Source organism: Drosophila kikkawai, chromosome 3L, assembly GCF_030179895.1.
Source record: "Drosophila kikkawai strain 14028-0561.14 chromosome 3L, DkikHiC1v2, whole genome shotgun sequence".
NCBI classification, from domain to species: Eukaryota; Metazoa; Arthropoda; class Insecta; order Diptera; family Drosophilidae; genus Drosophila; species Drosophila kikkawai.
In genome coordinates, this window is record NC_091730.1 from 13,483,335 (window position 1) to 13,505,446 (window position 22,112).

The following is a 22,112-nucleotide window of genomic DNA, read 5'->3' on the forward strand; positions in this document are numbered from 1 at the left end:
AGAGCATTTATTAAACATCATAATTTTTTTTAATTTGTTTTATTTAGTACCTTATATTTAGGCTTTATTGGTTCCTAATATATTCTAAGCTAAATGGAAATATTAAATTTAATATTTAATCTTTTGAAAACAATAGTCCTTGTACCCTGGAATATAGTTATAAAGTCCTATCTTATTTAATTTTGATTCAAAGACCTTGCTGTGGTTATCTTGCTTAATTACTCTCTAATCTGTAATTCCGGTTAGCAAATAATGCCGTATTCTACTCAACGGCCGCTTAATTTATGAATATTTTTTATTTTGACAAATAAGACTAAGCCAACCGTGTCCCAGTTGAAATGAAACTGCCTTGGCGGCCCGTCAAACCGCTGACTTCTTATCTAATGTGCGTGGTTTAATTGCAATTTCAGGCCCATGGAACATTCAATTCGCCACGACCCGACTTCTGTAAACTTTAAAGTAAAGTTAGCAGTCTCCTTCAAGCTGTAAAACCGAGGAGAGCAACGGTCGGTATCTTTCGGAATCGGGGTTTAATCTATATAGTATCTTGTCGAGTTAACTACCAACGCCGATAAGCATTTTTAACAAAAGTTAGCTATTGTGGTTAATTATTGATAATGGATACACATTGTAGCGGTCAAAGTTAAATTACTACAGTGACGTCCATATAGTAATTAAATGTTTCTTATTATTTTATTTCTAATTTACTTAATTACTTACTTATTTTGATGACTAATATAAAGTTAAAATTTGTTTCTCTCTGTGCCTTTGTTTAAATGTGTGTATGTTTGCTTTTTATGTTTACATATATTCTTATAAAATCACTCTGTCTAAAAATACTCTGGCCAAAGCGAAATAATCTGGGGCCCACTGTAATTAAATTTAAAATTATTCAGCGCTAATGTCTTGAAAGCAGTTGTTCGTTTGTTTGAGCTAGATCAGTGCGTTTAACTATTGCTGCTGCTGTAATTTCGCTGTGATTACCATATGTAAGCATAATAAACACTTTGTTTTTACTGTTGTTAGCGTTGTTGCCTCTTGAGCTCATAAAACTCATGATAACATACTTGTATTATGAATACATACGCACCTGATACTTGGCACGTTCGGACATGCTCTCCTTTTCCATTTCTCTCTCTCACTTCTGCTCTTTCTCTTTAGCTTCTCTCTCCCTCTTTTATCTTTGGTCGTCAGCTGATAATTTTCAACCTGGACAACACGCACTTTTACACCCACTCTCGCCGTCGGTATCGCTCTCTCCCTCTCTCACATTCTCTCCCGTTATCTCTTTGAGCTTTACGCTTGCTTTCAATTTGCGGGCATTCCATTTTGCCGGCTGTGGTCATTGTTTTTGTAGTTTTTCTATCTCTGTGCGTTTTATACCCTTTAAAAAGAGCATTATGTTGGGGTACATAAACTATGCACTAATATTTTATAATAAAATTGTATCAACATTAAATATAAATCAATTAAAGCACATACAATATTTCTGCATAAATTAGCAATAATCAACGAGCATGTTAAAGACATTTTATTTATAATTATGTATAACAATAAATTATTCATAACCTATAGCAATTTACTCCTCCATCTTTACCTTCGTTCCATTTGCATACCTGTCCGTCTAGGGTATTCGCAAGTCGACTACTGCTTATATTACTGTGCTTTCTCAAATTAGTGTGCTATATATTTTGCCTCCATCGCTTCGGCTTTGACGATCATTCGTTTTTGAGCCGCGCTGCAGTGAGCATCGCTCAATAATTCGCTCAAAAAAATTCGGCATAGCTTAACAGGTAGTGCGCGTGTGGAACTGCAAAATTTGAAATCTTGTGCGTGCGTGTTGTTTGTGTGGAATAATAACAATAAAATATAAAGGAAAAGCAAATTTTCCAAAGCAATTTACTACAGTGGTGTGTGGTGCCGCTAAAAATAGCAAACGAACCAACAAGGGACACGCGCGGTTTTCAGCTTATCACAAAGAGTCCAAAAAGACGGTAAATTTCCAGTTCTAAGCCAAAATCCCATTTTAGCTCAAGTTCTCGTAGACTGATAAGGGTTTCGGCCTTGTGGGTTGTTTGGCTTCATGGCTGGGGTCCAGGAATCGAAAACACACCTTAATGCGGCTGCCTTAGATAGGTGTTTGGATATGGACGTGGACATATAGATATATATATACATATAGATATGTATATAGATGACTGATTCGTTAGCAGGCGGGGCTGTGAATCCATTTAGCAAGTGAATATTGCCCCACCACCTAAAATAACACCCATCTGCGCGGTATAAAAATAAGTTTGATCAAAATTAATGCTAATTAAAGGTTATATCTGTCTACGATCCATCGTCGTCGTCGTCTGGTGGGGGGCTGGGATTGATTGAGCCCAAAAACAAATTCTCACTCGCGAAGCTAATTCAATGCAAATTGATCCAAAAGCCTTGGTTCATGTGCTCAAGAACCCTGTCTCAGGTTGCCGCTTTCCCAACGCAATATTATAAACAATTACCCTCAGCCGTTAGTTTGTTGGAAAATCTTGTTATAACAGTTGTTGAGCAAAAAATAGTGCTAAAAAATATAAATTGCAACCTAACTGAAAGCGTATATATTTTCCATTATTATTTGTTTAAACTATTAATATTACTACCTCATTCAATCTTCTTAATTTACAAAAATATAAATAATTTCCTTTTTGGCAGTAATATTTATTGACGTCTATTTCTTTGACCGCAACTGCATGTTTATTTTTTATTCAATTTTTGTTTTCCCCATTAAATGTAATTGAAGTGGGTCTTTAGTAATCAGCATTAATATCAATTTGTGTATTATTTTAATGGGATTATATAGCATCAGTAAAATCTGATATATAATACGACTTGATCACGTTTCTGATGAGGACGTAGTGAAAGTGCGGATAAAGGGCGCAGATCTCACGTAGACGGAGGTGCATAAAAGTGCAATTAAATTATTTACACTACTTTGTTAACCTTAAAGGCAGAATTTCTTTGTATTGTTTGGGGAACAAGGTATGAACAGGTGGCCAGGAATCTGCTCTGGACTTTGGTCTACAAATACGCAAAAATGTTTAATGAGAGTAGCAAACCGCAGAGAAATTAACTATAGCTATTGAGTTTCTTGAAAACAGACAACAAAGGGGAACATTTCCTATGGGTTTTGTTTATTAAAAACCGAAAATACTGTTTGGGGAAAAAGAGACAGGCCTTCGAGAAAATTATCATATGGCTGAAAGTTGCTAGAAATAGTTAAGTTTTTACCTAAAATAACAAGTAGTACATTGTCTTTTCCTCTATATTTCAAGAATAAATAACATCAGATTTATGTTCTACCAAAGTTTATTTAATATAAGATTATTATAACTGAAAAACTCAAAATTCTTACAAATTCACAGATTATTATATAGTTATTATAATTTAATTAAGTTTACAAATTTAATTCCTTTTAATTTACATATTTTGATTTTTATAATTGCAATTCTACAACTAAATTACATAGTTTGTATTCAGTTTTTCTCACACAATTATTTACTTAGATAACAAAGCTCAGCAGTTTTTCTATGCTCAGTTAATTCTATGATAATTAAATTTGGATATAACATAAAAAATTCTATGAAAAGCCTTAAATCTTAAGGGATTTAAAATGAAAAAGACCCTGTTTCTGCACCTAGAAACATTTATCGCTAGCAACATTTTGGGTTCTTATCAACATTCCCCATCGAATCCCCCGCCTAGCGATGGCATTTTAACCCACCTAACGCCGGGTTGTTTTCGATATTGTTTTTTGAAACGCCTGTTATCAGGGTAGACCTGTCCAATTTCCATTTAATCGCAGGAAAATGAGATAGCGATAGGGTTCGAACAGAGAGTTATCTCTGTCTGCTTATCAGGTGTCTGGTTTTGGCGCGTTCAAAAGTGTTCAAATATGGCCCACTGGAAATTGCTAATTGCCAGTGACAACAAAGTAATAAAATATTGGCATCACACACTTTGTCTATGGCTCTACCTAGTGATAGACAATAACAATATTGATAGAATTTAAAAATAAAGCGAACGCCTTGCGTTTTCGGTTCCCTTGGGGAATTAGTCATTCCACAGGCATAGGCGACCTTGTCATCACATTTGAAATGGTCAAAAAAGGCTTAATACGGGCCAGGGACCCGCTCGCATAGGAAGTATTTTTTAATTCAATTTCAAAATCTACGCAAAAATCAAAGTACAATTTTTGTTTTCTGCCAAATATAATTGGTATGCACACCATAACTCGAAAGGAAAGAAACAAAATGATGGCACCTGGTGACAAATCAAAGTAAATACGAAATGTTATTGGTCCCGAATTTTATTGTGAGTAAAAAAGAAGAGTTTTTGTTGAGGTTTTCAATTGATGAAGTGAAGATCTAATTGACAATCGAGTTGTCAACTGTTTGCTCAGATTTATGATCTGGATTTTACGCCATACTCGGTATTGTCGTAAAATATACAAAGTCCCGGATTTGGAAAGTGATAAAAGAGCCGGAGAGTGTGGATATAATGAATTTCCATACGATTTTTTCATTTTTATTAAATATTTATGGTCTAAAAAAATTCTGAGCTGTTCGCTTTAGATTTTTGTTTGTAAATTCCCGAATTTTACTTCATTTTTAAAAGTGTTCAAGGCTCGACATCCACATGCCTACCATATCACACCATATTTTATCTTTATCTAGAGGATCACTTTGTTATCGGCCTTATCCCCTGGCAACTACAGCCCCCGTGTATCTGTATCTGTGCTCGTTCTCGACTTATCTTTTGTTATCTCGTGTTCGAGCCTCTGTTCCACTCAGCCCCTCCCATTCCGAATGAAAATGAAATTAAATTGAGGAAATTAACATTTAGTGGCTGTGGCAAGTGGAACAACTGGGAGATACAACTACAATGTATATACATACTACATCTGTTGAACTCTTGGGCCTACACAGAGAGGCAGTATCTAAATTGGTTGTTGTTGCTACCTGTCTGGCATTATCTGGCTAATAGCTTTTACTTCCACGATGTCTCTGCTGGAATAAAACGATGGGAATCTATTTGTTTGTTTGCCGGGGCACTGCACAATCTAGTGCCCCCGGGGCGCCATTTAACGCTTTTGTATTTAGCCCCTAATTACACCAACAACAGTTTAAAACAATAGATTATATCAGTTGATCGATTCCAATTATTTGCCAGTGCACGTGTGACAATTTCAGAATGCAATGGGCTCATTTAAAAGTCGACAGCGTGCAGGGTAGGAGGGTTGCATCATTTAAAAATAAATAGAATTCTGCCTCCGAACAGTAGCAATAATTTGCGTAGTATAATGTACCTATTAAGTATTCCAGATGTTGGCAGCAACGATAGTTATAAATCAGGAATTCGGTGATGCAAGAGCGGGATAAGGTGGGTCTTAATAGTCTGTAATACAGAGTCTGTACAGCTTTAAACAAGTTGTAAGCTGTAGTTCAAAAGTAATATAATAATATTCGGAATATTAAAAACGAAAAGGTTTCTTTATTTAGAATGGGCACTATAAATGTACGTGGTTTATTTAACTACCATTCCTAGAGCTTCAATTGCTAATTGATCCTTGAATTTACCTGAGATTGGACATTTGGATTATCCGAAAAAACATTATAAAATGTCACGACACGTCCCCTCGCTAATTAAGCTACTTGAGGGCACTTTAAAATTACAAATGACCGACCGAATAGGGTTCAACCTTGCAGTGTTACTTACATTGCGGCAAACAAACCAACCCATCGGAGAAGCCAACAAACAGTCGGTAGCCATATATTCACGATCACGTAAAGTTACGTCAATGTCGCAGGCGATCGCGATGCGATCGATTCAACAAGATTCGTCGGTAGCCACAGGTAAAACGAGCCCATTTAGCATCTTCATTTGCATGCAGCCCACCATCGTCAGGCAGGCAAGCAGGAGGAGCCCAGAGCCAGACCCAGGCCCATGCCCACATGATGATCATGATGATGGGGGATTTGCATACGGGGTTGGCATGGGTTGAACCCTAAATATGGGAGGTTAAACACAGTTCATTGCGGCGTAGTTCCCAATCGGTGAGCGGTTCAATTAACTCGGACACTTGAACTTGACATAGTTTGGAGGGATTTTAGAAATTGATAGGGTTTTAATAATAGCGTTTAATCAAAGAGGTAGTAATTTCGAATTTAGTAATATTTTTATTAAGGCAAGCTTGGGCTTATTTCGTTATGAAACCGATCTTATTCATATGATTCCTATTTTCAGATCTGTCAGCAGTTAAAGCGATTACCATACATTATTATTTATTTAAATTTGCATAACTTCCTGTAAATCGATTAAATTACCGATTACACCCCATAGCTCTTAATTAAAACCGCATCTCAAACCTTTTAATCAAAGTGACAACCTGCTGACGCATTGTAAATTTGTATAAACAACAAATTAAGCCCATTTAAATAGATCACACCTCTAGGCAGTTCGTTGACAAGTGACCTCTCTGTCCGTCATTTCCGCATGATACTGCTTCCAATATTTAGGAAACCAATTGTCACTGATTTTCGATGCCTAACTCTCCTTACCCTTCTTCTTTGCAGATACATAATGCCAGTGAAGAAGATACTGCAGCGGTGTAGGCCCGTTCCCCTATACGTGGTCCTGGTGCTATCAATTTGCTATTTTATCCTCCAATTGTTACTCAGCCATTGGACCCACGGACTCACTCTCCTGATGGCCTCCCATCATATGTTGTGTAATATTATAGCTCTCGGCGGCTGCATTATCACAATTAAGGTAAGAGGATCATGGTTTTTACTCGAAGTTAATAGTTTTCATAAAGCTCTGTAGAGTACTAAGGCTTATCATAAAATATTGTTAGTTCTATCTGTCTATTTATTATAGTTCTGAGGGTAATTAAGATCTTTAGAGAATTAAAAATAGCAATAAATACCTATTCTGCCAAAGGTATTACCAAAAAGATAATAAAAAGTGATAACCTGAACGTTGTTTTGAAAAAAAAAAAAAAAATTGTTTGTGCAGTTTGCCCGCCGGTTTTAATTATTGTTATTTTTTTGGCCAGGAAATGTCGCGTGCAAAGTCGAAACAGATGCTGGTGCATTGAACTTTTATTGTGGCCCGAAAAGCAAAGCACAACAAACAGTATCGAAACGCATTCCAAACACTTTTTTCTTTATTTTGCGGAAAACTGGTTTCGTTCGGATTTCGGGATATAATTTATGTTCGACTTTAGTGAATTTTTTTGAAATTTGTATATCTTTCACCGGGAGTGGTTCCTTGTAGTTATTATTTAGACTTATCAGGCCTGACTCTGACAGAGTGCCTCTTTGCTTATCAGCAGAGATTACTGTGTAATTGCCCATTCCGAGTGTAATGCCCCTGTCTACACACAGCAGGTGACATGAAATCAGGTTGATTACACGGAGATACCGGACGACGACAGGCTTTAGTCATACTGCTCAAATTTTTTGTTTGGCTTAGTTTCTCTGGCCGAAATGGGGCAGTATCACATATATGGCACTTGGCTGATAGAAAGCGAAAATGGTAATATATTTCAGAGATTAAGAAGATTTGGAGGTAGCAAGATATTTACTATGATTAAGCTTGAGTATCAGATGAATAATACATATTAATTATACATGTGAAATCATTTTCTTTTAACTAAAAAATAAATTTTAACTAATAAAATAAAAGGTTTTTATAGCATAATCATAATATTTGTTAGGCTTTCTTATCCTAATTTAATTTAATGCATAACTTAAATACAACAAAGTGAATAAAATGTATATTTTTATTATTTATTAAAGAAAATTCAAAATTATCCATCTAAAATATACTGTGAAATTTATATATTTTTTTTATTTTTTGACTATCTATTTAAAAAACATAATATTTATCAATAAAAAGCAGAAAATTTCAAACGATATATCTATTACTAAATATTAATTTATCTACGCATTGATTTAAATTCAAGGTGAATACTACCCAAAGCAAAAAGTGTCGTACGACAACGAATTTATGGAGCAGTCAAAGTTAAATATTTTATTACTGAATGGATGCAAATATCATTCGTTGCCGCCATGGGAAAGCGTGCCAAGCACGTTTCGCAAAAGACAAAAATCAAACAAGACTTGGCCAAAAGTCGCACTGTGTTCAGCGTCTGTGTTCAACACTAGAAATCGAAAGCTCCCAAAGACTCGACGATGGCGTTGTAGGTGTGGACAGTAGTGTGGGCCGATTCCAAACTTATATAATTGTACGACAGACGGACGAGGACCAGCGAAGCGTTAAAATAGCTGCCAACCATTGTGGTGATGGGCCAATGCCAATTGTTATGATTTGGCTTAGAAAGCATGACGATGGAGAATGAAATTTTCCATTCTATTTCCATGTTCCATGATATTTTTCTGTCAAAGAACAAACTGAAAATAGTAACAAAAGAGATTTTCTTTTCTAAAAAAAATCATTATGTTGAAATCAAATTAATTAGTTGTACAATTTAAGAGAGTCAAGTTTAATTTAATTAATTTTAATCAATAAGAAGGGCTTTTTCTTTCTTTTTTACTAGTTTATTGGATAAGAAAACTTTGTTATTTAATCCGAGATTATAATAAATACTAGTATTATCATTAACTAAATCAGCTATTTTCTAAACTTATTTCCTTCTCTTTACAATCTTGCAGCATAGTAAACAGAAACCAGAGGCAAAGGATCCGCCTCCCATTCAGACCAAGGCCATTGGCAATGGAACCGCCGGTGTGGTTGTCAACCTAACTGAAGCGGAGGCCCAGACCAAGGCCAAGCGAGAGTGCCGGGAACAGAAGCTACGCAATACTTTTGGCTGGGCCAGGATAGATATTCTGACCATGCTGATAGTATTCATTATCCTGGCTTCCTTATCCTTCTCACTGGTGGTGGAGGCCCTGCAAACACTGGTCCACATCGATCATCAGGATACAATGCATCTACCCATTCCCGTGATGATGCTGGGTTTCGTGGGCTTGATTCTGAATGGACTAACATATCTGCTGATTGGCGGATACACGTTGCATCAGGGTAGTTTCCTGCACTTGACTCCCGGTGGCAATGTGGTGCTCGAGCGTCCTATGTCCAGCAATATGGACGTATCCCTCACTCCCATGCAAAGGCAGTTGAGTAAGTCTCGGAACGATCGGCAGTTGCGAGAGGAATTGGAGACGGAGGTGGGCAGTGTTTACTTTGCGACCAAACGTCAGGGAGCCGTGGAAATGCTTCGCGATGTCTCTAGTACCATCTTTGTGATTGTGTGTGCGGCAATTGTCTATGTGGCGGAGGATGAGGAGCACACGGCCAAGTTTATAGATCCTGTTCTCTCCATTTTCTCCTGTGTTCTGCTGGTCTCGCTCAGTTATCCCTACAGTAAGTACAAACAAAACGGAATCAGTATTGGTATTAACTCTCTGTTTTTCTCATATCTCCCACAGTGAAGGAATCCTGTCTGATCCTATTGCAGACCATACCCGGCTCCATCGATATGGAGAACTTCGAGCGGACTCTTGTGAGCAAATTCCCGGAAATTATTAGCTATCATGATCTTCACATCTGGCAGTTGGCCGCTCATAGTTATGTGGCCACAATTCACATCCAGTTCCAAAATCCCAAGCTCTACCTCAAGATCATCGATCAGGTGCGATCGTATTTCCATGATCAGGGCATTAGAGCAGTCACTATTCAGCCGGAGTTTTATCCGTCCACCAATAAAAATGCCTCCGCATCGCTAGAATGCCTGATGCAATGCCAGGCGGCGGAATGTATTGAAAAGGTTTGCTGTCGCGACTCTCGCGCCGATCTACGCGAGATCTGCGATTCTCCCGATGGCCGCAAAACATCATCCACATCATCATCGCAGACGAAGAGCAAATCAAAATCCTGTGCCGAACTGAATTCCGTGGTTGTGGAGAAGCCTAAAGAACTGAATGCAGGGCAGCTGATCGAGGGATCGAGTCCCAAGGAACTGGCAAAGTCTATGCCCAAACTGCAACAGACATCCACTGAAACAGAGGCAGAAGCTGAAGCGGACTGCGGCTTGAGTTCAGCTTCGGCGAAGGGATCTACTGACAGTCCACCGACGAGAAGCGAATGATTCATCTTCGATAATCTAAAACAACTTGAATCAAGGCTTAACGATTTTAGCTAGTTCTTAAGTTTAGTGTACGAATATTTGCCATATCTATTTTGAGCTCCCTTTTTTTTTAAGAACGAGACGCTTAGAAAGCACTGGTTAAGCTAATTATTGTCATAAGTTTTAAGAAGAGATGAAAGAAACAAAGAATATTTAAATTTCAGTATAGCCATAACCTAAGATAACAAGTTTCTGATGTGAAAAGATGTATGAAGTATTCGTATCATCATTCGAATACTATTGATAACGATTGCCGCGAGTGAACGAATTTTTGAGAGTTTTCCAAAGAAAAACCGCGCACTCAGGAGTACAAAAACAAAACCTAAGAATTGTCGGTGCTTGGAACTAAAAATACAGCGTCTTATGCACTGACTTCTGTTTTGTGGTTGGGTTTTAAGCCTAAAAATCTATGCCCAACCATGGTATTATCATTTTATCTTTGTTACTTTTGTATAACTAAGGACTTTTTTAACCCCCTCAATATGTATAATATTTCTTTGTATTCTTTACATTTTAAAATCTTAATGACAAATCAAAAAACAAACTTAATTTTGCCACCAGTGCATTTAATTTAACAAATAAATTCTTTTTAAGGTATATTTACTATTTGTATATGTTGTACTGCGCATAAGTCTAAGTAATTTACAACCGAAAGATTACAAAAAAATATATATATGTATGTATACAGTTGACGTGTCATTAGCTAAGCCTTTTGTTTTTAATTTTGGTTTTTCTATTAAGTATAAATACACAAGTATAAAAATATTTGGATTATGCGTAAGTATTGCAGCTCTGCTTAAGTAATTGTAACATTAATTGGGTCCACAAGGGGCTCCTCCAACCGGTGGGTACATAAGTATACATTCAACAACGGATATCAACGATGTCTCAACGGACAGGTCATCTTCGATAAGGCCGTAAATTAGATACAACATTTTTGTGTGTCACGGAGGGGACTCTACTTTGCGCCCAAGAGATACTCCAGAGTGAAGAGCCTTATAATCAGCGCCAGGTTGTCCGTTGCGGCATAATCAATCACGCTCTCGTTATCGTCGGGTGTATGCCAGACACTGGGAAAGGGCACTGGAATAAGATGGAGAACGGGCACGTTCCGGCGCAGGAACGGTATGTGGTCATCCTCGATGAAGGAGGAGCGCATGGCCTGGGACTGGAAGTAGCGTGTGGGATCACGTTGCGCTATCCCACTGCTGGCATACCGCTCTAGTAGCTCGAACTTGGCCAGGCGCGTCTCCACGGACTGCAGGCGCATATACCATGACTCTGTGTTCTCGAAGAAGCTATAGAAAGCGGGATCGGGCGCTCCTAGGAGATCCAAAAGGACCAGCATATCTATGCTGTCCAGTTTTCCTTCGTGATGCCACCGCTTGGCCAGGTGTCGGGCGCCATAAATGGAATCCTTGGGTCCCCATTCCTCGAAGGCCTCCTCGCCATCGAAGAACAACAGCATCAGGCTGAGCTTGCTCTCTTTAAGGGAGTCCAGCTGGTCCTGGAGCACGTACGCCAGGTTCAGGAGCATGGCACAGGGCACCGCAGAGTCGGTAGCCCCTAGGAACTCAACTCCGGGCATATACTTGCTGTCGTAGTGACAGGCGAGCACCAGAAATCGTTCCGCTTTCGGGTTTAACCGTGCGATAATGTTGTGGAAGTGTAATTTTCCCATTATAGGCGCATGGTCATGGAAGCTATCCACCTCCACGTCCCACTTCAGATCCCGTAGACTCTGGACTAAATACTGCCGCACTATGCTGTGGTTTGCGGATCCCACAACCCGCGGTATCATGATGTTGCCCAGCGCCTCCCGCAAGTGCAGTTTATCCGAGAGGTTGCTATATTCCAGGAACTTGGATTCAGACAGCTCGCTGGGATTGTAGGAAGTCTGTATAAAAAAAAGAAAAGGTGACACTTAGTGGACAGCTGGTAAGTGGTGGCTTAATCAAGCAGCAGCAGCACCTGAGATCGCCCGACCAGATTATCGCGCAGGGAGACCGATCCCCGGGCCAAGGTGGCCATCAAAGCCGCCTGAAGGCAGAGCGTCCACATTTTGGCTGGCAAGCGTTGCAGCATTCTGACTAAGACTACGTGGCGTGAGTATTTTGTGGCTTTATGAGTGGGAGTGCTGCTGCGCCCCGACCAACAACAACAGGTGGTTCAAATCAATTAAGAGTCAGGTGCGCCGAATTCCAAGGAGGAACGCCTGCGGCACGGTAGCGCCCTGGACAGCGGCAGCATGCGATGTTGGGAAATCTTTGGCCGCGGCTAGTAATGTATCATTTCACACGAATTCTTGCGGGTAAAGTATTTGAGGCACAAGCAATAAGAACAGAAAAACAAACTGAGAGCAGCAACAGCTGTGGACAGTAATGAACAGGTGGCAACGCCCGGCACAAACAGGTGGCACCACGATAGACAATTTCAGTGGCGTGCAATTAAATTTATTTAAGGGGGTTAAGTTAAGGGGGTTTAAATTAAATTTTGTGGAAAAGAATAATTTAACCTTTGAAAAAAATCATACTCTGAAACAAAAATGTACGAAGAAATTTATAGATTTAAATAGCAAATTAATGTATACATACATATCTATAATCTCCCTATACATATGTATTTTCATTGTTCATAAATAATACACTTGATTACAAATTTCAAGAGAAAACGTTCCTCATGCACAACCCTGCAAAGGTAATAAATCTTCCAAGAAAATATAAATATTTGATACGTCTTTCTCGCATTTCTAACCTTTGGGATATCCACCAGCTCGAAGCAAGCACCCAGGTTGTAGATCTTCTTTCGGGGCCGCGGTAGTAAGCGCTTGACCGCCTCCATTAGAGAGTAATTCCTCATTAGCACACGCATTTGGACAATTTCTTTTCTTTTTTTTTTTTAATATAAACTAAGCACACAAAACACTAGACAACACACGTTTTCCACACGATGTTATCGAAACTTATGCAATGGAAAACGATTACAAATGGTTACACAGGCGCGACGACTTTCTCCTCCCTCGCTGACATGTAAACAACCGCAATTATATGTAATATGTATGTACAAGAGTGCTTTTCCGACTTATAATTAATGGAAATGGGAAAACAAACAGTCCGGTAGATGAGGATTAGTCCGCCTTGACAGCCTTGGAGCCGGATGTTCCAAAGTATGCCCGGTAGATATACAGTCCCAGGGCGATGTGCAGCGATACGACAGCACCCACGGCAGCTGCTATGTTCACTTTGACTTCGGAGATATTGAAGAATTGGTCGAGAACAAAGCCCTTGAGGACAAAGAAAGTCAGCACGGGCAGGAACACGATGAGCATACAGTAGAAGAGCACTGTCTTGAAGGAGCTGTAGTCCTGCGAGTCCTGGTGAAGAAAATAAACAAGGGATTAGGCCAGCCGGCAAATGGGGGCGATTCGGGATGTTACCTGTGACTGCTGGCGGGTTTGTTTTGTGGCGCCTCCATTGCCTCCGTTGCCGCCTCCGGTTTTCTTCGTCTTATTCGACATTTTGCAGCTTATTAAAACCTTGGTTTAATTGAAATAAGTAATAATTTCTTTTAATTTCGGTTTTTGCTTTGACCTGCCATTCGGTTATCAGAAATATTTGACAAATCACAAAATCACATGATAAATAGTAGTACCGTTTTGTATTTATGAATATACCAAAATATACTACGAATATTCGATTACAATTTGGTCAATATTATTTGGTATTTTATTTATTATTTATATATTTTTATTTTTTTTAGATGTTTTAATATTGGTGATTTGTTTCGTTATTAGAAAATAACTTCAAAATATTATATTTATAAAAGTTTTTATGTCTTAAATTTACAATAAGTTTTGACTTCATTTTTCGTCTTTCATTAATTTATCAATAAATTAATAAAAACTTTATAAAAAAAATAAGTATATCACACATGCTATTAACTTGACCGCTACTGTTCAATCATCAACGAAATTAGTATATTTCGGTATATTTCCCTCAGCCACAACGGCATATTGCGACACTTCACCTGCGGTCACACTGAAGCGAAAGGGAAAACAAAGCAAGCGACGAAGACGCGAATCAAAAGGCGCACGCGGCAAAATGTAAAAACTTGCTTATTGGTTTATTTTTAACAGTTGCCGTCATCACAGTCATTTGGCCGATTGCTCGCCGCACCGTTTGCGTGTGTTAATTAAATTTATTTCAGCCATTGCCAATTGCTGCGTATATTCGGCGGTAATTAACTGAGCCTGCAGTTAGCCGCACGCTTTCGTACAGTTGAGACGCGCGTTTTTTCTCTCAATACATATTGTGTGGATTGGGAAATTTCCACTGCTATGGTTTTGACTAATTTCGAGTGCTGGGCACATGGCGGCGAACCTGCCGAATCCGGCAGCCTTCGCCCCCACCTGGATCCCTTCAATCCGCGTGCCGTTGGCTTCATCAGCGATGCCAACAACAATAACAGCAGTGACCACAACAGCAGCGCCACAGATGGGCAGCCGACGCCGGAAGTCCTGCCACAGGAGGTGCTGCGCTGCAAGAAGCGCCTGAATCCGCATGGCAACTGTGGAGGCGGCGGCGATATGGACCAGCCGGTGTACACCAAGCGGTGTCGTTACGATGACGCGGATCTGGCTGCACAGTATTGCAATGGTAAGTACTACATGTATAGGAGACTTAACGAGATTATATCTAGTTTTTTTTATTTGCAATTGAGTTTACTCATTATCTGTAATATTTATTTCGTTAGGTTGTCTTGGCAAATATTCAAGTGAATTATCTACATTTACCTTTTCTCACTCACTTAATATTTATTTATTTATTAAGTGTAACTCTTGGCTGTAATTTGGGTTTGTAATCAGTTGACCTTGGGGTCGTAAGCTTTGCGCACATTTAATTGGCGTTGCGTGAAAAGTGTCGTAAAAGTTGTGAATTTACAAAACTGTCTGTTGACCTTGCTCTCCCTCCTCCCGAAATTCGTTTTCACTCAAATGGTGTGGGGGGGGGGTCTGTGTCTGTTGTGACCCGTGTTATCAGTTGCCATTTAATACGGTGCGATTTCTGCTATCACCCCCTCTCCCTTTCTCTCGGGACGATAAGCTCTTGACAGCCCCGCTTAGCTTGAGTCAAAGGCAAACCGGCCTCTGACAGTCATCTTGGCTTAACACACGGCTTTGCTGAGTTGGTGAATTATTGGTATGTATGTGGATATGGACAAATGTACATATATATCTATGGATATGGGTAGCTTTTGAGATGGAGGCTGCCTCTTGTCTGTATTTTCCTTTTCCTTTTAAAAGTGTTTGTTTAAAAGGGAAAGAAGGTAGAAGGTGTTGTTTTTTTTGTTAACAAATATAAATAAATTTGTAGATTTTTATACATATGAGGCCATATTTATGTACATATATAAGTTATAATGGAATAAAACCCGGCTTAAGTCTTTAGTAAATCCCATTTTGTAATTACCTTTAGAGTCCAGAAAACCTTAAATGAATTATAAAATAATAAATATTTAATTGCATTGCTCCAGGTATGGACTTCTACATAAATTAATATTATTGTTTAAATGAAATTTACATGTTCGCTTGTCAAGAAATTCGTTACCTTAGCAATTGCCCCCAAGCTAATGCTAGCCTTATCAGCACAAATGCAAACATACAATAAACGAAAAAATAAAAAAACTATTCGGAGATAAGAAATGACAACGGCGGCAACTCGCTGCTCTGCTCCGAATTGGTTATAAATAAACGATCGGTAATTGGGGCAAATATCGATAGCAGCGGCAGCGACAACGTGTGTTGCGCTTGCAGTGATAAAGCACTGTGACAAAAAGGGTTTAATATAAGCCTAAATTAATTTATTTATATATAATACTCATTTAATAAAAAAAGGTAATAAATGTATTTATTTTTCCTGTTTTCTTTGCACTTTTCTAATAATGTTACCTCTCTTTGTCTTGCAGATTTCTTTTCACTGCCTGCCACACAAATAATTGGAACACAGGCCTGTTTGATGGATTACGAGATGCAGGCCAACGGCGGCGGCATGATGATGGAATCAGAGCCCAGTTTTCCACAACAACAGCAACAGCAACATATTCAGCAGCAGCAGCAGCAACCTCAACGCATCTACCAGCATTATCAAGGTCATTTGCATCGCGCTAACCGTGATGTGAGTCGTTGCATGATGTCGCACATGATTTAGGGAAAATAAGATATACATATATGTATATAGCAGAGAGTGAACATGTATAATTTTCATTGAAGAACGCACAAGAAACACACATGCAACCGTTCACCGAGCGAGGACGCGTCTCTCTTTATTTGTGTATCCATAAATTTCGCCCATTACTCATAAGCAAACAATTCGATTTATATGAATCGCAGTACGCAATACCTAACACAAACCAAAAACAAATATATCAAAAAATAACAAGAGAAATTAAAAGGAAATTGTAAAAATAACAAGTCAGAAAACGAATCAATGAATATGTATTCTGTATAATCATCCTATATTGTACAAAACAACAGCTAACTCAAAGAAAATTTGAAAATTGAACTCGTTGGATTGCACACACGTACTTACAAAACCTCAAGCAGTGAAGAATACTTAACTAAAACTTAAATATGAATCGTTACAAAGCAATCAATACAATCAATTATCACGAAAGCAATATAAACTTAAGGAAAATGCTTAAATTGCATAGAGCCTTCACAAAGTGTTGGATATCAAGTTATATGAGAAATATTGCAGTTTCGAGACAAGATTAGTATAAGTATAAGCCCGTATCACCATAAGTTCAAATCTTTTAACAGAAATAATTAATTTTGTGTAATATTTACCATAACTTGTATTCCTTTTCTTATATATTTTGATTTCCTTTTAATTGGAAGCTAAACAATTTGAGATTAAATTACTCTGCCTGAAACAAAGGTTTTATGTATATGAATATCTAAAGTTTAACAATCTGAAATATAAGAAAACGCTTTGTGAAAGATCTAAAAACTAAATGAAACTATAAATAGCAACAGGCTAAACAATATAAAATGCAATGCAAACTCCATTCAACTGATAGAAAAACCTCTGCCTTTCGCTCGTTTACAGAATCCGCAGAGCGAGCAGCATCGCCGCCAACGAAGATAAAGCGAAGAAATGATCCTTTAGAGAAAATTCAATTAAATACAGAAGGCAGCAGCAGCAGTGAGGCTGCGGCGGATTTGTATATAGCCACGCATGGCGGTTGCCTGCATCACTTCAGTACGCTGAGTGGCGGTGGGTCAGAAGAGTCTGATATCTAAGCAAATAGCCCAAAGGGTTACCTGTAGCCTCTAAACCAAGTACAATCGATCATTGTAATAGCCTATAACCTAAGTAGCCAAGTAAGCTCTCGCAAATGTCTCAACCAGAAGGTGCTTTGTTTTAGTATTTGGATTTCTAATAAAAATCTTAAGCTACCAAAAGTTTGATATATAAGTTAAGTGGGGATTTCCATTATTACTTTTAAAAAACATTTTAAAATTACTTGCAGCTATAGGTGAGCCCTACTGCCAAATAATATGAACATATGATACCCCAGATCTGATATTTAAATGTTGCCCATTATGTTGTTTCTTGATTGCTCTCAATTGACGATGGAATTGAGGCATTTGTGATAGAAAATTGGATGAAATAGGCCTTGAAATGCACTCTTGCCGGCTCTCTTTCAAAACAGATACTTTCCAGCAGATTGACATGCATGAGCTATTGCAGAAAGTACGTGGTTTTATATATTCCTAACTCTGCTAATACATTTTCCTTGTAAACTTCCTATGAAATGATCGTAGATTAAGCCTAAAAGTAAGTATTATCTACCACACATATATTTAGGGTTTGTTCTTAGATAAGCTACCTCCCAAAAGTAGACAATGAATTGTGGATTATAGTCATCGTTCCTTCATGAATATTATATAGTTCTTCCCTTAAACGAAAGGTGCTGCAATATTTTCAAGGTATGTAAGCCTTAATGTATTTTCCAAGGTAAAGGATACAGTGTTCTTGTGTTACTATACACTAGATAAATGCAACGTTAAATGCAATTGAAAATTAGTACTTAGGAATACTAGATACGGCTGTTACTATGCTTTTTCGATACCCGTCAGATCTGCAGCGTCTGCTGCTGCTGGTTGTCCCCGTTGATGTAGTTCTCCTGGACATCCTTCACCATAAAGTCCACCAGATGGGCCAGGTCGTACTTGTGCTGCCAGTGCCAGTCTCGTCGGGCATCCGAGTCGTCGAACACCTCTGGCCACGCATCCGCGATCAACTGCCGGCTGTCCGGCTTGTAGGTCACGTGCAGATTAGGCACATGCTTGCTCAGTTGATTCACCAGTTCCTCGGGGGTAAAGGACATGGCCGTGACGTTGTAGACGCGGCGCTTCAGTTGCTCGTTCGGTGCCTTCATGAACTCCAGGAGGGCTCTGGAATAGAAAGAGTTCAGTTTAGTTAAGACTTTTGGGAATTCGTAAACTAGGGAGGATACCCTATCAAAAGCTATATATTTTATGACTTGTTGCTTTATTTGGGGTACTTTTGACTCACTCACCGCAAGCAATCCTCAATGTACATCATGGGCAGTCGTGTATCGGGACGCAAGTAGCAGGTGTATTTACCATGTCGCAGGGCATCGTGGAAAACAGCAACGGCGTAATCTAGAAAGGATATGGTTTAAATTAGTGATAGCTGTGCGGTTATAAGATACTTTTTCTCACGGCATAACGTTTCTATAAAGAGTTTTATTCAAATTTAAAGCACAGCTAAAATTATTAAACAAATTAAGTATCTATTTGCCTCTTCTTCCCCTTTCTATATATTCGTCTGACTATATTTCTCTCTATATATCTTTCTTGAAGAAGAGTTAATTCAAAATTACTAACTATACAATTTCCCTGAAAGTTAAAATGGGTCACCAGATCAAGTCAGATATATATGTACATACATAAATGATGCCCATTGTCTTGCTCTTTGATTACCATAAATTGGCGATGGAATTGAGGCATATTTGTGATAAAAAAATTATATTAAATTAGGCTTGACATGCGCTATTTAAGGAAAAGTAAGACAGCAGATTGGCATGCATGTGAGCTGTTGTAGAAAGTAAATTCATACCTGTAGTGCCACCGCCTGGTGGATCGCTGGATATAACACCGGGGAAGCGCAGGCATCTAAAGTCCAGGCCAAATTTGTGGTAATAGTATTCACCAATCAGCTCGGCGTGCACCTTGGAAACGCCATAAATAGTGCGGGGTCGCTGGATCTGTTGAATACAAGAGCCATAACATTTCAGTATCGAACAAACATAGCTTTTGGGAGGAGAAATAGGTGACCTACCGTAACATTTGGTGTGGGGTTTCGGGGACTGTCGGGGCCAAAGGCTCCAATGGTGCTGGGCACGAAAATGCGAAGCTTGTACTGTTTCGCCAGTTCAATGACATTGTGCACACCCTCAATGTTGACCCTGCGGGGGATATAATATTTGTTTCAGTTTTTTTTTTAATTCATATTAAACAAGAAAGAAAGCTAACTTTGGCCAGCCAAAGTTTGTATACCCTTGCAGGTAACAATTAAAATATATCATAACTAAGCCAAAAATGCATTAATTTCGATTCGGAAAGCAGTTTTTTGTTAGTTTTTATTAATTTAAAAAAACTGCATACCAAATTTAAAATTTTAAGAAATCAAAATTTTTGGCCATTTTTGCTCATTTTAATGATGTAACCCCTTATCAAATATCGCAAAAATGGCCAAAAAATCGATTTCTTCCGGAGATGTCTAGAAAGATTTGCAAGCTAATGCTGATCAAGAATATATATGGTTAATGGGGTCGGAAATGATTCCTTGACTTCGAAAAATATTATTTTGTATTATAAAATCTGATTTTTTATATTAAAAAACTTCTTGATTTTTATTATACATTTTTAAATTTAAAATTATCATAATTCGGCCAAAAGAGCATTAATTTTAAATCGGAAAACTGTTCTGTGCAAGATTTTCTACAGTTAATAAATCTGCATACTTCATTTAAAAATTTTGAAAATTCACTTTTTTATCAAAATCAAAAATTTTAATGATGTAACCCCTTATAAAATTTTGCAAAAATGGCCAAAAAATCGATTTCTTCCTGACATATCTAGAAAGATTCCCCTGTTGATGCTGATCAAGAATATATATGGTTTATGGGGTCGGAAACGACTCCTGCAAACATCTGACTGAAATTATAATACCCTGCAAGGGTATTATTAATTGGGGATTTTTTAAGAAAAAACTTTGTTTTATTGATTTAAAAATCTCACCTCACTGCTAACGGCACATTTTGCTCGCCCACGGCACTGAGCAGGGCCGAGAAATGGATCAGCCAGTCAATGCGATGGTCCACAACTATCTTCTGCAGTCCCTTGAAGTCCAGGATATCGGCGAAAATGTATGGCCCATTCTCCAGCACCGCTGGGCTGGGCTTTATGATGTCCGAAAGGATTACATTCTGACTGCCGTATTGCGAGCGCAGCAGTTTGGCGCACTCAATGCCCAGTTGGCCAAGACCACCTAGAAAATCATTAGCAAAACATTTTTATGTTGAGAACATTTATTACATATATACTATGTGTACCATAACAACTTTAATATATTATTTAAAATAATGCATAAATTTATCTATATCCTGCTGCGCTAGTCTCCTGACAAAAGCTTTGATACGCTCTGACATAATAGCGTAGTCTTGATTTAAGTGGATGAAATACGACGACTAGACCTCGAGTTAAGCCCACAGACATTCGAAACTGCACTTTATTAAAGCAACAAGAATGTGTTTTATGGGTTTATAGGTATAAAAACATAAAATGAACATAGCGAAGAGCACAAGATAATGTTGCTGGTTTAGCAACACGTTGAGCCACACTCTGCAAGTGCTACTTGCAACAAAAGGATGTTGGACAGTTTCTTCTTACTGAATCTGAATTCAATTGCTACCTTTATATTTTAAAATATATATATTTCTATACATTTTTACAATCAATATAAATTGGTAAACATTTTATCACCGTGTACCGAAATAGAATTCGTTAAAATTTTTTGAATATTCACACACTTTTAAAAAATTAAATGCAGATTAGAAAATAAAAGAAAATCCAGAAGTTCATTGAGTTCAAATTGATATCTATTGACCAGCTGTTGGTCGGCTGTCCAAACAACCTTGAAACGCTTCACATCGTATTGCCAGGCGGCATGGATATATGTGCTACCATATAAATATAGCCGGAGACACGTGGCGCAGCCAACGGACGACTAACTGACCTGTGATGAGAATTTTGGGGGGTCTACCCTGGGCCGGCAGCTGGTGGACGGTGCGTCGCTGAACCAGCTGGCTGGCTGCAGGAGCAATAATCCCTGTGATCCTTGGGATCGCAACGTTAAGCGAGAGCGGAGTCACGGCGGGGCCCAGGGCCAAGCTGGCAAGGCACTTGCGGAACATTTTCCGGATCTCTGTGATCACAGCGAGCGACGATTTTCAACTGATTTCGAAATTTGCGAAATATTTCTCACGAGGCCCTCAGAATAACTGCGACTACAACTAATTTCCTCGCTACATGTTTTCGCATATATCGCATCGCGTGAGCGCACTCTCGGATCCCGTCGGGTGGCTCGCCTTTGATTTGGTGAGTATTAGTTTTTGTTGGCAGCCATTCAAATTCATTATGAGCTCTATGAGGAGCTGCTGCTGCCGCTGGGGCAACTGTCGCCATGGCGCGCACTGGTTTTGTTTGGGGGCCCCAAGTTGAGTGATTCAATAAAAAACGAAAGCTGGCGCGATGAGGAGGAGGCCTGGCAATTGACAACAACAACAGCAGCAACCTCCCAGAGATGGAATTGGATGGATGGATGGG

General features: G+C 38.7%; 5 protein-coding genes across 11 annotated transcripts; 2 read left to right on the plus strand and 3 right to left on the minus strand.

The window, feature by feature from the left end:
- Positions 1 to 479: 479 nt before the first annotated feature.
- ZnT77C (Zinc transporter 77C) lies at positions 480 to 10,902 on the plus strand. 5 transcript variants are annotated; one of them, XM_070285067.1, is made up of 4 exons: positions 480 to 506; positions 6,615 to 6,810; positions 8,718 to 9,432; positions 9,498 to 10,902. In XM_070285067.1, exons 2-4 carry the CDS (start codon positions 6,622 to 6,624, stop codon positions 10,154 to 10,156), a joined length of 1,563 nt encoding a protein of 520 aa, XP_070141168.1. In that variant the 5' UTR covers positions 480 to 506; positions 6,615 to 6,621; the 3' UTR covers positions 10,157 to 10,902. The 5 variants fall into 5 exon arrangements, with proteins under 5 accessions (XP_070141168.1, XP_017023097.1, XP_017023096.2 ...); XM_017167608.3 differs by lacking the exon at positions 480 to 506 and adding an exon at positions 1,740 to 1,994; XM_017167607.3 differs by lacking the exon at positions 480 to 506 and adding an exon at positions 4,166 to 4,318.
- isoQC (iso Glutaminyl cyclase) lies at positions 10,741 to 13,075 on the minus strand. Of its 2 annotated transcripts, none has more exons than XM_017167610.3 (2): positions 12,950 to 13,075; positions 10,741 to 12,092 (listed from the first exon to the last, which is right to left on the minus strand). In XM_017167610.3, exons 1-2 carry the CDS (start codon positions 13,064 to 13,066, stop codon positions 11,154 to 11,156), a joined length of 1,056 nt encoding a protein of 351 aa, XP_017023099.1. In that variant the 5' UTR covers positions 13,067 to 13,075; the 3' UTR covers positions 10,741 to 11,153. The 2 variants fall into 2 exon arrangements, with proteins under 2 accessions (XP_017023099.1, XP_017023100.1); XM_017167611.3 differs by lacking the exon at positions 12,950 to 13,075 and adding an exon at positions 12,167 to 12,568.
- Positions 13,075 to 13,828, minus strand: LOC108075252 (vacuolar ATPase assembly integral membrane protein VMA21 homolog). Its single transcript, XM_017167612.3, has 2 exons — positions 13,632 to 13,828; positions 13,075 to 13,568 (listed from the first exon to the last, which is right to left on the minus strand). The coding sequence occupies exons 1-2, from the start codon at positions 13,710 to 13,712 to the stop codon at positions 13,323 to 13,325; spliced, it is 327 nt and encodes a 108-aa protein (XP_017023101.1). The 5' UTR covers positions 13,713 to 13,828; the 3' UTR covers positions 13,075 to 13,322.
- Positions 13,829 to 14,224: 396 nt separating this feature from the next.
- LOC108075299 (putative transcriptional regulator cudA) lies at positions 14,225 to 17,657 on the plus strand. 2 transcript variants are annotated; one of them, XM_017167693.3, is made up of 3 exons: positions 14,225 to 14,850; positions 16,160 to 16,342; positions 17,302 to 17,657. In XM_017167693.3, exons 1-3 carry the CDS (start codon positions 14,532 to 14,534, stop codon positions 17,493 to 17,495), a joined length of 696 nt encoding a protein of 231 aa, XP_017023182.1. In that variant the 5' UTR covers positions 14,225 to 14,531; the 3' UTR covers positions 17,496 to 17,657. The 2 variants fall into 2 exon arrangements, with proteins under 2 accessions (XP_017023182.1, XP_070141713.1); XM_070285612.1 differs by having other exon boundaries at positions 14,226 to 14,850; positions 16,160 to 16,368; positions 17,302 to 17,479.
- Positions 17,658 to 18,199: 542 nt separating this feature from the next.
- On the minus strand, positions 18,200 to 21,746 carry Tdh (L-threonine dehydrogenase). Its single transcript, XM_017167407.3, has 6 exons — positions 21,523 to 21,746; positions 20,526 to 20,775; positions 19,564 to 19,690; positions 19,342 to 19,489; positions 18,779 to 18,884; positions 18,200 to 18,653 (listed from the first exon to the last, which is right to left on the minus strand). The coding sequence occupies exons 1-6, from the start codon at positions 21,698 to 21,700 to the stop codon at positions 18,332 to 18,334; spliced, it is 1,131 nt and encodes a 376-aa protein (XP_017022896.1). The 5' UTR covers positions 21,701 to 21,746; the 3' UTR covers positions 18,200 to 18,331.
- Between the last annotated feature and the right edge of the window lie 366 nt (positions 21,747 to 22,112).